Source organism: Chiloscyllium plagiosum, chromosome 26 (assembly GCF_004010195.1).
Source record: "Chiloscyllium plagiosum isolate BGI_BamShark_2017 chromosome 26, ASM401019v2, whole genome shotgun sequence".
NCBI lineage: Eukaryota > Metazoa > Chordata > Chondrichthyes > Orectolobiformes > Hemiscylliidae > Chiloscyllium > Chiloscyllium plagiosum.
Genome location: NC_057735.1, coordinates 45,501,735 through 45,517,401, shown reverse-complemented (window position 1 = coordinate 45,517,401; position 15,667 = coordinate 45,501,735). Strand labels below are relative to the sequence as shown.

The window sequence follows — 15,667 nt, the reverse complement described above, 5'->3', positions numbered from 1 at the left end:
TTTCCAACAGTGATATATCTGTCTGACGCTATAGAAAATTACCCATAGGTGTTTTGTGTACGCAATGCAATGCAAAGCCAATCCAAATCCAGTCTGTCAGATCGTCAGAAAATTGAAAGGTGTCATTTTTCACCAAGCAGTGCTTAACATTTTTGGATGTCCCAGTATCAACATCCTTTTGGTGTGGGGTGCAGGGAGATAAACCATTGACCAGGAACTGAATTGAATGAGCCAACGAAATGTGCAGCTACAATAGCAGGTTAGACTAGGAATTCTGTAGTGAGTAACCCATCTCTTGACTCCCCAAAGCATTTCCGTTATCTCGAAGGTCCAGGTTAGGACTGATGAGTTACTGCTCATTTGTCTGGATGAGTGAAACTCTATTGTCTTCAAGAAGTTCAAAATCATCTAGGGCAAAGCAGTCTGTTACATTGGCACCTCACTCACTGCATTCTTTGTGTGCTTTCACAACTCTGGTAGCAGTGTGGTACAAAACTCGAGCTGCACTGGAGCAACTTACCAAAGTTCCTTCAACAGCACTTTCCAAACTTGTACCATGTGACAGGATCAGGGCAGCAGATGCATGGGAACACCCACCTGGAAGTTCTGCTCCAAGTCTGAATGGTGTGGAGCTTAGAACTAATATCAACATTCTTTTGCTGTCACTTGGTTTAAATCCTGATGTTCCCTAACTGTATTTAACTACATACATCACCTGCATTGGGTTGGGGTGACTCATCCTTCTCGAGGGCATTTTGGGATAAGCAGCAGGAACTGACCTGACTCCATTGTATGTCCACTATAAACTTTCTCACTTGACCTAGTAGAAGCTGGATAATGGTTAATTTGAATTGATCTGCAGATGATGTGGAATTTGAAGTGTCTTCTGACAGACGGACTGGAAAACCAATTGCTGTGAAATTGCTAAAAGTGAAGCCTGAAATTTTGCCTGAAGAAAGGATTACAGGACAGGTAAGAATCATTCAAGTTAGAATAATCTGGAAGTGTCTTTTTAACATTGGTTCATAACTAGATATTTTTTAGAAAACCTGGGAATTGTTTTCTCCATCAAATGTTTACAGTTGCATTCTGTAATATTATATCCTGAGTCTAGTATGAATGCCATATCTACATCCAGTCTCTCTACTTTTTTAAAAAGTCACTTTTTTTAACCAGTTTTTAAAATCAATTTGAATGTTGAGGAAGCATGCAGCGAGACTGATCTTTCTCAAATCCCAAATGTTAACGCTTTCATAAGTGGGGGTGGGTGTAAAGGTTGCTGCTTTAAACTTTGTTCTCCACATACCATTGGTCACCCCTTAAACCAATAAATCTCAAGTGGAATGTTGAGTTTTGAGTTTGTACTGTTTTGAAAAAACACTTAGTACCACTACATGAGAGATGCAGACAAAGAAAAATTGTCTGGTTTGGTGTCTTGACATATGTTGGTCTAATTTCACATGTGTAAAGCCCCAAATGACATCTATGCTTTGAAACAAAGGAATGACGTGTTTGCTATTTCCAAGCTCTAAAATCCTGATGGCTCTGTTCTGTGCAAACTTGGAAGCAAAGAGTCTTTGTGTAAGACGCGTCATATCAAAGTTATATCAGAAGAAACCCGATAGCATTCCTGATCGTTTTTTTTTGTTTGGGTTGTCAATAACTGCATTCTGACTCAATTAACCTAAGTAAGCAATGGTGATGTTCTTCGCCCGCCTTTTCTATTGTCACACTCCATACCCTTTCTTCCTCTTATCATACTCATCCAGACTTACTCCTGGGAAATTGTGTGCGTGAACTTTCCCCATCTTGGCTCTTCTGTTTCTCCTTTGACGAAATTCATTGTTTGAGTAACACCTTTTTAAAGGAGCTCTTAACTAACCAAACTTCAGCTTCAAATTTAAACAAAGACTGTGGGAAAGATTTAAAGTTTGAGTGGGAGTGGTTGATGGAAAAGTCAGAATTGGCAACCAACTGATCTGCCAATGTTCTGTTGAATCAGTTCCAGGATGGTTTGCCTTTTTCTGCTTTGTAGCTGTTCCTTTTGTAAGTGGTTTTCTACTCCGTTCATTATCTGTTCTCTGTTGAATTAGTTTCCACTATATAATCACCATCAGTGAGATGTTAGAAACTATTCAGTCCCTCAGTCGCATGTTGTTCATCCTTTTGGTTCCAGTCAGTCCTCCAATTTGTTCATGTTTTTGGGTTGTATTGTCTGATCATCAATAGAATTACACTTCCATTCATCTTGCTTTAATTTGTCCCAAGTAGACTTGTAATTTCTGGTAAGAGTTTTGAATATTGCTGTCAAAGCTCTTTTAGCATCTTCCTACTTCGTAACAGTTCTCTTACCATTGAAATAAGCACCTTTGCTATTCTGAATCATTCTGTTTAGCTTCTCGTTACTGGGGCTTTTATTATTCCTGCGCCTGTTCTCCAATTCTTTTATAGTGCAAATACTTGAGTCCAAAGTAGTATCATGCTTTAGCTTATTCCTTGCTGGGCCTGCCCAGTGGAATTTCTTGACTTTTCAGTCTGTCGTGTCTGAAGTTTTGGGGTGGAAATCTAAGGTGCTACGACATTGTTCTTGATTGTAGAACACCTGTACTAAAGACTTTGGCTGCCCTCCTAGATTTCTCAACTTTTTTTTTAGAAAATTGGGAATGTCAGAAGTTAAACTACTTTGATTTAGAGAGGACACTTCTAATGTGTCTACATACATATGAAAATAACTGAACAGAATCTCCATAAAGTGTTGTGGTCAAACTCTATGTAAATTGTATCCAAATCTAAATCTATAGAGAGATGTTTGCATTTCAATAGTGAAGATTCTTGTCAGGTAAGTGTGTATAGAGAAATTCAAAAATTCTGGGAACAAACCCTTGGTGTAGGTGATAAGGCTTGTGGTCAAGTGAACAAAGAGCTCTTTAGAAGTGTGATTATGCAACTGACATTTGCAAAAACAACATTAATTCTTCTATGACATAACCAGGATCACCGCCACTGTTTTTAGTCCAAATTTCTTTGTTTTTTAAAGGAAGTGGGTATTTTTGGAAGAGGGGAGTTTTAAGTTGTCTCTAGTTAGAACATCATTTGCTCACTGAACATTTGGACCATCTTCACTGTGGGAATTGTGCTACAGCTTTTGAATATGACTGTCACACTGTCGTTCACTAACAGAAGCAAATTTTTTTTTATTAAAGGATTTGCAGGTGGGCTTCTTCTCTGCTAGGCATATTGCTTATGTTCGAGGCCCAAAAAAGTTAGGATATTACACACATCAGTCTTATTGACTATGCTGTATAAATATACAGTCTGTAAGCACATGGATGGTGGGGTCTGAATAGGCCTGACATTTGGACCTCCTAGTTCTGCAGGCATGCAGACTTTAAAATAACCAAAAGGATATGGCTTTTTTCAAGGAATTTGACCTTCAATTGCACCAAGATTTTTAAAATTTCTGCTTGAAACCGAGCCTATCTTCCCTCTTTTTTTCCTCCTCTTAACTCCCACCGTAAACTTTGTCTCATGTGAAAGGCATTGTTCAGAAGGCAGCCCTGCTTAACACTAAAGCAGGAGGATCATGGAAAAGATCTCCACCTCCACTAAAGGAGTAGGATCGTGGAAAAGAACAGGTTGCCTCTTAGAGCGAGCTTCCTGTTTGAGCAGCCAATCTGACAGGGGAGGAAGATATTTTCAGAATTGCAAACTTTGCTTGCTCTCATTATCCTCTAGTCAAAACAAGTTTGAGGCTTCTCATTTTGAGATTATTAAAGTAAATGGGTTTTACTGTGATTCCTAATAGCCTTTTCCCTCCTGCCCTGTTCTCTACCCCACCTCCAGTCATTTGATATTCCTGTACTAAAGCAGACAAAAATGCAACAAATCATATTGTTTTGTGAATAGATGACCATAGAGAACCTACAATAAACTGAGGAAAGAACCTATAAAACTTCCCAACCTTGTGTCCAAACCTGAAATGTCAGGTTAAAATTGAAATTCTAGGTTCTCTATAGTACAGTCAGTTTTTAAAAACCAATCATTAGTGTACTTGGCCAGTGCATATTAGTTGTCTTTATGTTGCTATGCTATCATTGTTAACAAATTGGTTATTGTGCTGACCTGGCATATGGTGGTCCACAGGAGTTCTCAGTGGCGGATATGTCTATGCCATTCATACAGTTGCCTGCATAGAAACATCAGCTAGATAAGGATGACATCTGAGAAACTAGTAGAGAAAAAGGTTAAGGCTTTAGTCTGCTAGTCATGATTTAGGTGTTGTGTATTCTTGACCCCTGATGCAAGTTGATTGTCTTTTTGAGGATAAGAAGCAGAACTGTGGTTGGATTTCAGTAAATTAAAACAAAATTTGCCTATCCAGGATATTTTAGGTGACATACCTGAGCTAGTAACCCAACTCATCAGTCAAGCGCAAGTGACGGATCTGCACAGAAAATAGCTTTTTATTTTGAAGTCTGATTAATCCTATTAAACTGAAGAAAAGATGATTTAATGAGGATAAAGTCCTGCAGCTGATCATTGAACTATTATAACACCATTTCTAGGTTATTGGAATAAAGAAAACAGGAATCTTGTTTATTCTAAGTGTTTTGTCTTGGTCCTTGTCAAACTCTTGTTTTCTCAAAGGAGTATTTTGTTCTCTCCATTCCTTAACTCTTGTTAATGCTATTTTCAACAGCTTAAAATAAAGTGTCCGCAGTTGTAGTTGGTCAAGATTTCCCTCTTGTGAAATCTGGACAAAGGCTTGCTGTACTCTACACTCCAATAAGGCCTCGTCTGTAGTGTTCACAAGAGTGTAGAACACTTGCATTGTGATGCACAAGAATTTTAATCTGCATTCTGAACTTAGTGGGGTTGGATAGGGAATTTACTTGACTAAAATTATGAAGGGGTAGGGTAGAGTAGCTGTTTGTATGCTGTTAGATCTGTTCTGTTGTTTTAGATATGAGAGTTTCTGTGATTTAGTTAATGTCATTCTTGTGGCTTGAGTATCAGCCAACAGGGTGAGTCAATTGTGCCTTTTGTTTTTCTGGTCAGATATGCTTGTGTTAACTCATTCCTAATAATATCTAAATTCCAGGTGGCTCTGCCTTGATTTTCAAAAAAATCTCCTTGGAGATGATTATGGACTGCAATGATGCAATCTTCATACTTTGTAAATACTGTGATTTGGCCATTAATGGGGATGTTAGTTTGACAGGCTAACCTGTAAAAACGTAAATTGATTGGATCTCTTACTTTTGGGGTGTAAAATCATTGAAGATAATGAAAAAGTATATTCTCCAGACCTCCATTTTTGAAATAATACTACGTATTTCTTTGTGTACCAATTTAGATCGTATTTCAGTAATTGGGATCTTGTATCATGAAGGAGAAAGCTGTGTAGCTTTCATGATTTTAGTTTCAATGAGCTCAGGTCTGACCTGCTCTGTCAAGTACGTTTTGAAATTGATAACACTGATCATACTCCGATTGGAAGGGATTTTCTGCAAATATGGGTATATGGAAGGGAACTTTGTATAACCTGTTGGGAACCTTTTGAAGGAACGGATGACTGTAATGACTATTCCATTGTATCACTATTTTTCCCATGGTATGTGGAGGATAACTTATTTTCATGATTGAAGGAAGGAAACTATACCTTCATGGTGAGTAAGCTACCTTTTAATAGAAGAGTAAATTTTTTGCTATTGATTGGTGTCAGCAACTAAATAGTTTCTTAGCAACCACTGACCTGTTTTTTTTAAAAGAAAGACTTTTTAACCAACAAATCAGCTGGAAATCAGGGGTTGAAAAGTTGAATGTAGTGGTTTAGAAATGGGCATGCCAATATATTCCGGTTGTCAGGCCATTGCAGATCTGATATTACTGTTTCAGTACTGAATTACTGCTACCGGATGTTACTGTATGAATAAGATATTCAGTGGCAAAAATCCAGTACTTTAACAGAACATCACAGTTTTTCAACCAATTCATTAGAAATTGGAGGAATATTTTCTGCTGGTCTAAACCCAAAAATAGAGACCTAGGGCCTTGACCAGTGGCATTTTCAACCCCTGGAAAGCCTTCATATACCCTCCTGACATTATTCTTTGTTATGTCATGGTATGTCCAGGTTGTCTGTGCTGCTCCCCTTAACCTTGAGAACAAATCTGGGCTGAAACCTTCATCTCCTGGTCAGACTTCAGGCAGTGTGTGCTATGAACGCAATGGGGTAAGATTTGGATTTTGTCTTTCCAGGTAATAAATGATCTTCAGGTAGGTCACCCATAAAGGCACTTGAGTTTAGGCATGCATGCATCAGCCAGATTGTTTGTTTTTTAAATTTAGATGGCTCCTATATTGTGGGTAACCTCCATGCACCAATGAAATTCCATACCCCAGTAACTTTGGACCTTCTAACTTTTAGCCTTTGTGTGGTAGTTTTGGGCTCTTTTGTCAGTTGGGTAGTGCTTGGAAAATACTCCAGTGTGGCATAACCTTTTAAGCAGTTTAGCTTTTTCTAAATTTTTTGAAACTACGGTCTTTAAAAATTGTACATAATAAAGCAAAACTTTTGTTTGTTTTAAAAAGCATGGAAATATTCAAATGTGCCTTTTGAACTATCAGCTAGATTCTAGTTGAAAAGTGGTTTGAAGTTACGTTCTTTCAGTGTGTGTTGTGCATGCTTTCTAAGTCATTTGGAAGATTTGTCACTTTTCAAGGTTTTAATATAAATGCTTATTTCAGCCCCTGAAAAGTTTGGATTCTTAGAGTCATCCCTGCATTGATTTTGAGCAGCTTTGCCCATAGATGGAGCTTTATCGACATCAAACTTCCAAAGTGTGACCGTTTTATGATGAAGGGGGAAAAATATTTGTTTTTGTGAAGTATTTCATAAAGGATCAAAAGGACTAATTCCTGGATACCGAAGATGCACTTGGGTGATTTCTTTTATATGAAGGAAGATAGGTGCTATTATCACAATGGTGTATTTCATTCTTTTATGCTGAGATGTCTTCTGCCTTCAGTTATTGGGCAATTTTTATCATTAAGCTATTGCTTATAAAGTACACAAGGCATGGCAAGAGCAAAAGCTTTAATTTTTCTTAAGCTGTAGTGAAGGTTCAAAGAGTGGACCTTCAATGGCCTAGCAGAATTCCACTTAACTCCTGTCTGACTTTTCAAGAGCAAGACTAGAAGAATTTGCTGTCTTCTCATTTGGAAGGCTTTCAGTGAGAAACCATTTTAAATTGATGTACTTTGAAAGGATTTTCAGTTGGCTTCTATAAACTTTCAGGTTAATACTTCAAATCCTGAACTCCTTGGAGCATATTCATTTTTCTTGTTTTGATCCTTGTGACACATCTTCTAGCTATCAAGCAGCCAAGGTAATTGCAAACTGTTCTAATGATGGTTTGCTGTTATAATTAATTCAAAGGTTGTCTGCTGAAGATCTGTGTATTGTCTAGATTGATCTCTTGTCCAGTGATGTCTGAATTTAAAAAAAAACATCTATTGTATTTAAATGTTTAATCTGGCTGTATGCATATTGCATAACCTGAAATTGAATTCTGCATATGCTCATCACATCCTTTTTTTATATTGTTACTTTTCATGGCATGTGATGAAGCCATTTCATGTTGTAATTTTAGCTTTTGTCAGGAAAGAGCTTCCAGAACATTTTTGTATTGGCTGTGTAACTCTTCACCTGAAACTGCATTAGGAAAATACTTTGATCATGATTTAATATGGCCATCTTGAATTTCCAGGCCCATACCATAGCAGAAATTGGACTGTAGTGATTGGAGTACTGGATACTCATCAGTTGTATTTATCTTCCAACACAATAGCTTGACTACCTTGAAATTTTTGTCATAGGTATTTCTCCTCTAATGCATATCCTCCACATATCATGAAAATGTTTGCCAATCCCAAGACTGACATCACTGGGGTATTTTTTTATTAAATAATTGCTTATCCAAAGTGTCCTGCCAAGGCGCACATTGATATTCCTGTCAGCAAACCCACCAGCATTGCATTCAGTTTGTGTTCAAGCTTTTAGATTTGATTTTCACTTCTGTGATGCTTCTGCTTTTTGCCAAATACTAGTTTTAAACTTTCGTCCCAAATTTCTTGGGTGTTACTTAATTTTGTTGCACTTCATGATTTGCTCAAGAGGATTAAAAGAAATAAAAACTTTTTGCAAAGGAGGGCTTTGTTTTGAGGATTGTAATTGAAGCAGGACTTTGTGGATTCTTGGGATAATCCAATTGCATGCTAAAACACCCAAGGCTGTAAATTTGCATTGGACAAAATTTATAGGTGCTTTTTTTGTTTGCATTGAGGACAAGTCTGGTAAATTTGAGTATTTTTGGGCAAGACCAACAAAACATGATTTTGATTCTTTGAGCACAGCCTCTAGAACTGATGACCTCTCCTTTATCTTTTGCGCTAGCTTCAGAGTAGGATACTCTTTTATTCCCTAACTGCAAATTATGGAAGTAGCATTTTGAGGATTGCCATAATATCCATGTGTGACCTTGTGTGGCAGAGCATTAACTAATTCCCATGTTGGTAACTGAATTTAAAACTAGTTTTTTCTTTTTGTCATCTTTGTCTCTGTTCCGTAGTCATCTTGATGCTGTTCTTACAGTTGATAAAATGCACTAAAAAAGTAGCCTGGTCAATATGGAAACAATGTGTGACATTTTCCAATCAACTGGTCAAAGCTCTTCAGTCCTTCCGCATCCAATCATGAATGGTGTCACCATTCCTTTTCATGAGTAGGCTCAATGAATACATCTATCGGTTTGAAGCTGAGAATTTGGGTACAAAAACTGCAACTCAACCATTTGTAGCTTGCTTCAGGCAGAAAGACCAAAAAAAAATGCTTTGTGTTTGCCTCAAGTCCCCACCATCAGAAACAGATTTTCAGCCATTTCAATACAATGGACATCATCACAAAACTGCTGAGCACACTAGATACAGCAAAGGCTGTGCTCCTGGCAATACTCTGCTGAGATGAAGTTACTCCATAGGCAAGCTGTACTTCAAAGTTGTTCCAGTTCAGTGAAGAACATTGGTATTTATCTGATGCTGGGAAATACCTCAGGCATTTCCTATTCTGAAAAGACCTGGGAAAATTTCATCTGTATCTAGCTGATAGTCATGTCATTAGCCTCATCTTATTCAGAAATAAAAAGATTTTGTTGATGGTGCTATTGAGCAGCATTTAATCATCAATAACCTGATTGCAACTCACCTGAGCAGAAGGGCTTCTCGGCTGTAGATGTTATTACAGACTGGCTCCAAACATGAGCACAAGATCTGAATTCCCAGAGATGAGGGGAGAGTGCTGCTCTTGGTTAACATGGTATCATTTGACAGTGAGTAATGAGAAACCTTAGTAAAACTGAAAACACTATTGGCTGGCATTTTAAAAGGAAGTGATTATGGTGTTTGGAGGCCAGATATCTCTGAGGGCAAAGTGGTCAAGCCTGACCACCGTAGCTGCTGCTTCAGTGACCTTCACTTCAACCTCCAGTTCAAAGTTGGAGATGTTCAGTTATTGCTGTGTTCTGTTAGACTTGCAGCTCTTCAGATTACAGTGCAATTTGTGTCAGCATTTCACCTGATGAGTGACAACTGTAAAAGTAATGGGCTACCATTGAAAGCCTTTAACCATGTATGTCATTGACAGCAAGGAAATAAAGAAGTCAATCTCCTGGAGGTCAGCTTGGCCCACGAACTGAACTGGGCATGCAAATAAAAAAATTAGTTTGGCTACAAGAGCAGGTCAGATACTAGTATTCTGTGGCAAAAACACTGACTTTGACTCCAAAATTGTTTTTCCTGCATGAGGAAGAATCCAGTCGGTGCTAGCATTCATTACCCATCTAAATTGCCCTTCAGGTAATGGTTAGCTGCTGCCTCTAAATTCTGATGTCCTTGCGATGTGGGTATACACAAGTGCATAAATGTGATGGAATACTCATTTGCGTGAATGGGTACAGCTAGCAGTACCAGAAGCTTGCACCATTCAGGATAAAGCAACCTACGTCATTGGCACACCATCCACTGCCTTGCAAGCATTCATTCACTCAACCACCAGTATGCAGTGGCTATGCTGTTTACTCCAAGATCCTTTGAAAACAACTTGCTAAGCACCTTCAACAGCATCTTTCAAACTGAGATCTCCTCTGACTCAGGACAAGTTCAGCAGTCATTAGAGAGACCTCTAAGTTGGGTATCACCCTCAATTGGAAATAAATCACTTCCTCCATCACTGAATCAATCAGCTCCATTTCAAATTGGAGAACCCTTCATGTTGAAACTCATTTGCTAATTCTTGACTTCTCCACAAGAGAGACGTGTCCTCTCTTGCTGCTTCAGAATCTCCGTTTCTAAAAGATCACCCCTCATTTTTCAACAGGCACTGGCCCAACCTGTTCAACCTTCCTGTCCTAAAAGGGCCTCTTTTATTCTTGGGATTCAACCTCCTCAATCTTGTCTGAACTGCTTCTGATGTGAGTGTAGTCCATCTTTCCTAGAATATAATGATGCAGTGCTCCAGGTATGAAGAGCCGAAAAAATTCACGTCCTTTACACTTGTAGTAAGCTTTCCTATTTCCATTCTCCATCCCCCTTTGATTTTTTAAAAAGCCAGCATTACTTTTGTCTCCCTAATTACTTGATGCACCTGAATGCAGACTTTGTTCATGCACACTCTGCTTCTGCATAAAGAGTACTTTTCCTAAGTGAGCGACCTGTAGTTTTCTCACATTGTGCAAATGTCTCCGATTTAAAGTACAAGAACTTAAGGTTTAGTTATGTGTTGAGGGGAGGATAGCTTCTTTCCACCTTATCTTTTATATCCTCTAGCCTTTTCTTAACTAATGTTAGATGAAATTTCTTCTACCCTCCCCATTCCTTGAATAGGGAGAGTTCTAGGACTTCATAATTTGCTAGGTACTTCCCAGAGTTGAGGGAATTGAAGATTACAACCATGCATTTTACCTAATAATTTTCTAATATTCTTGGAATCTGTTTGTTTCGTCATGAAGACAGAGTATACGCTCAACCTATTTCTCTTCTTTCCCCCCCCCCCCATGCCATTTCCTTGTTTCCCATTGAGAACTCCTGCTCTAAGGGACTAACATTTTATTACAGCTACTCCCTCCCTCCCTTTCTTGATTTCTATTTCTTATACCTTCTAATGTTCCCCATTAAATTTAATCGTGCTTTGCTGTTTCACCTACCTAATCATTGCTCTTTGTATTGATGTGTCCCTTTGTTATTTCATTTGGCTATTAATCATTTAATAGCCAGAGATGGTGTATTCTTCTGTTTTAACCTCAGTGGAATTTTTTTGAGCTCTGAAATATCTCCTTTTTAAATATCTGCAATTATTGCTCTACTTACTGTCTTAATGTTCTAACCTAATTTTCCAAGTCTTCATATTTGTGAAATTACCATTTTTCAAGCTTAAGACACCGGTTTCAGACTTGTTTGTTGCCTCAACTTGATTGTGAAATTCTGCATGTTAAGATTACTCTGAGAGGATTCTTTACTGTGATCATTTAATCCTTGCACATTTCACATAACTCGGTCTAAAAAAACCTGATCCCTTGTTGGTTTCAGAGCTTACACACGTTTTACCATGTGAATTAGGGGTGCCAAGTGTGTACTGACCATGCCAATGGCATCTACATCCATGAGATGGCAAAAGAAAGCATGCTATGGTCCTGATCCATTGTCAGATTGTCTATGACACTAAAAATGGTAGCTGGCTTTAGTTTTCCAACTCCCAAGTTTTTGTAGAAGTTCCTTGGAAGGTAGATTTACAGTTACATAGCTGCATGTGTTTTCCATGCAGCTTTAGAATAACATATCAGCATATTTTCACTTGGAACCTTCAGTAATATAAGCAATAAATGCATTAGTTTTTAGGGACGTTATTCTCTTCCTGTTGCTTCACCAATAATCTATGATTAGGATCCATCTTTCCATGGAAGTCGCAACACCTATGTGAAGCAATGTAGTGACACAATATACTGCGCGCTTATGAAATAGGAGTAGAAGATCATTTAGGTCCTTGAGCCTGCTTCCTTATTACAGAAGGTCATAGACATGGCTGATACTTGTTTAAAATTCCACCTTTCCTCCCCCAACCCTGTTTGCCCAGGTGACCAGCATCAATCCTTCACTGTCTTAAAAATAGAATGCTCCAGGATATGCTGGTATGGTGCTCGTGATTTATTTTATTCAGAGATATATTCAGCTCTTGCTGTGACAAAGGGTTAGAGAAGGAACTGGGGACAAATTTAATCTTGGCAACAGGTGATGGTTACCTGGCTGGATACATCTTGTTAGCCCTGTGTTTTGAACATTTTAAGACTCTTCTGGTGTCAGGTTCTTTTTCTTGAGTTTCTTACACACTAGATGGAACTGCTATACACCAACTTCTGTGAACAATCTAAATTTATTAAGCAAGTACAAGTTTTGGAGGATCACTTGACACTCATTGCTTGCGAAGTGTGTCAAGGGAAGCTCTTGAACAAGGGAACAGTTCTCCTTTTCAGAGAGGACTTGACATCGCATGCATGCAAGACTCAACCCCCTGCTGCTTCCTCCATAATCACGTGCCACTCAAGAACAATGTCAAGTAAATCATCCCTTAATGGCAAGACCTGGTGTAAATTGTTGTTTTTCAACTGCAGGGATTAGTCACAATTTTAACTGCAATGTTCTTGATTCTGAAAGTAATGAGTATGAGCCTTTCCTCTGGACTTAATGTCCATAAGCCTCCTGCCCTGGGCTTAATTGGGAAAGAGGATTAGGGTACCCATCCTGCATCTTCCCTGCCTCCAAGCATGTCTCCGAACATTAAATTCTGTTCTACATGTTTCCTTGCAATGGCAAATGCTCGAGTTATTCTGGTACAATGCAGTTGATCAGAGTGAAAGAGCATTGTTTTTCCAGCAGATTATTTTCAGTTAGTGGAGCTCCAGGAAACTGAGGGAGGGAAACTTTTGACAAATGTGTGGTACAGAAATTTACTCTAGTTTATACATAGAGCTGTTTTAAGGGCACTGATCCTTCATATTCCTGTCTCACTCCCAAGCCTGGGTTTTACTTTTTCTGATCCTGTGGATGAATTTCATTAATTTGGATTTAGTTTTAACAGCCTTAATGTGAATCCTGTGGGGATGTTCCTGGTCCCCATTGTAACCTACTATACCACTGTTGGACTTGGACGGTCTAGTCTACAGAAACAACTGCACTGTTCTTTGCATGCAGTGGAGCTTCAGCATCATTGTTGTGACCATTTAGGATTAGAAAGTGTGGTTTGATGTCTCTTTTTAACTGAGTGCTCCAGTTTTTGTTTTATGTTGTCTATAAGTCTCCATACAAAATTTCCAGTTTCCTGCTGTGCTTGGACAATTGGGAAAACTTGAAAGGTTAACAGAGAGCCGCTAAAAGGAAAATAGGATAAAACATGAGAGAAAAAAGCTAGCACAATATGAAGACAGCAGAAATTTCTATAAATATATATCAAATGAAAAAGTGGCTAAACTAAACAGGAGGATGAGAAGGGGCGTTTAATTATAGGATATGAAATGGCCAAGGCATTAAGTAGGTATTGTTGGTCTTCACAGTGAAGGACATTAATTACGTGCCAGTAATTGACAAGAGACCAAGGTAGGTGAAGACCTGAAAATGATCACTATTATAGAAGTGGTAGTGTTGGGCGAGCTAAGGATAGACAAGTCTCCTGGCCATGATGGAATGCCTCCCAGGGGACTAAAAGAGATGGTGCGAGAAATAATAAGTGCACTAGTAATTTTCCAAAACTTGTCGTACTCCGGGGCAGAGTGGGAAAACAGCAAATGTGATGCCACTGCTTAAAAAGATGGGGAATTATAGACCAGTTAGCTTAACCTCTAGTGGGGAAGATGCTTGAGTCTGTTATCAAGGAAGAAATAACAAGGCATCTAGGTAGAAATTGTCCTGTTGGGCAGATGTAGTATGGGTTCATGAAGGGCAGGTTATGCTTAACATATCTTTTGGAATTCTGTGAAAACATTACGAATGAGGTGGACAATGGGGGCAATGTAGATGTGGTGTACCTAGATTTCCAAAAGGCCTTTGACAAGGTGCTGCGATTTTCACTCTTTCGTTCATTTTTCTTAGATGCACTCCGATGTCAAGAAATACTTGAACTCGAGCAGCAAAAGGCCGTAGCTGTGCCGATTCACTGCTCTGTCAGACTGCAGTGTAGTTTCTTTCACTGTCTTTGACCATGTGGTCTCTGCCTGTCTCTTCCTTCTTTCTAAAGTGCCATTGTTTTGACCCCCTACTCCCAGCCACCCTGCCAAATTCCAAAATAATGCAACAGCTTATCAAACAGTAATTACTGCTCCTAGAATTCAAGGAAATCCGCTCCAACACCCAAATTACCTCAAAAAAAGGAGCTCTTGCAGCCAAAACACTTTGCCTGTCCACCCTGTTGGATTACCCAGAATCCTTAGTAAAGTCAAACCTTAGGTTTGAAAGACCACTTCAAATAATGTTGTTATCTCAAGCCAGATTTGAGTATGGTATCAGACTTGTCTAATGAAGACAAGCAGTATCATATTATTCATTTTGAGTATTGAAGGCCATCTTTGCACCTTAATCTGCAGACCCAGAAAATAGCAGCCTTACTGCCCAAAAGAAACTGCTGCAGGCTAACTTAGTACCTATGATATATATTTTCAAATTTTCATCGCAACAGACCTCAATAAAACAGAACCAATAAGTACCTACTTTACTCACTATTGTAGATTTAAAATAAAGCAAGATTACATTTTGAACTATCTGCTCCTGTGCTGTGAGGTCTTCCACACCGGGTTCCTCAAAGTCAGCTGCGATATCTTATTTTGTTCATTTTTCTTAGATGCACACTGTACAGAAATACTTGAACTCAAGCAGCAAAAGGCAGTAGCTGTGCAGATGCTGCAACATTTTACCATTCAAGTAATAGTCCTTTTTTAACTGTAACCCTCAGGAGGTGTCCTTGTGCATGAATCACAGAAGGTCTGCAGGTACTACAAGTAATTAGGCAAATGGAATTTTGACCTTCATTTGTTAAAGGGATTGAGATCAAAAGCAGGGAGGTTATGTTGCAGCTCTACAAGGTGCTGGTGAGGCCACACCTGGAGTACTGCATGTTGAATGGTCTCTGCTTGAGGATGTACTGGCACTGGAGGGGGTGTAGAAGAAGTTCAGTAGGTTGATTCTGGAGTTGACGGGGTTGATTTACAAGGAGGCCACTTAGTAGGCAAGAATTATATTAATTGGAATTTAGAAGAATTGGAGGGATAGGTGGGGGAGCAATGTTATATAAACAGAATTCTGAAATGAATGGATAAGGTTGACGTGGAGAGGATGTTTCCATTGGTGGCTGAAACGAGGACAAGAGGACATAGCTTCAAAATTGGGGGAGCATATTTAGGACTGAATTGAGAAGGAACTCATTCACCCAGAGGATTGTAAATCTGTGAAATTCCCTGCCCAGTCAAATAGTTGATGCTACTTCAGTAAATGTTTTTAAAGCACGGAAGATTCATTTTTGGAACACTAAAGGAGTTAAGGGATATGGTGAGAGGGTGAGTAAGTGGGA

General features: G+C 38.8%; 1 protein-coding gene across 1 annotated transcript in view; it reads left to right on the top strand.

The window, feature by feature from the left end:
• The window catches only part of csde1 (cold shock domain containing E1, RNA-binding), a 106,683-nt gene that overhangs the window by 18,508 nt on the left and 72,508 nt on the right, over nucleotides 1-15,667 (top strand). Inside the window, exons 4-5 of the mRNA XM_043716248.1 lie at nucleotides 863-972; nucleotides 6,137-6,235. Of these exons, the coding sequence (XP_043572183.1) occupies nucleotides 863-972; nucleotides 6,137-6,235 (209 nt within the window). The remainder of the gene's footprint in view (nucleotides 1-862; nucleotides 973-6,136; nucleotides 6,236-15,667) is intronic.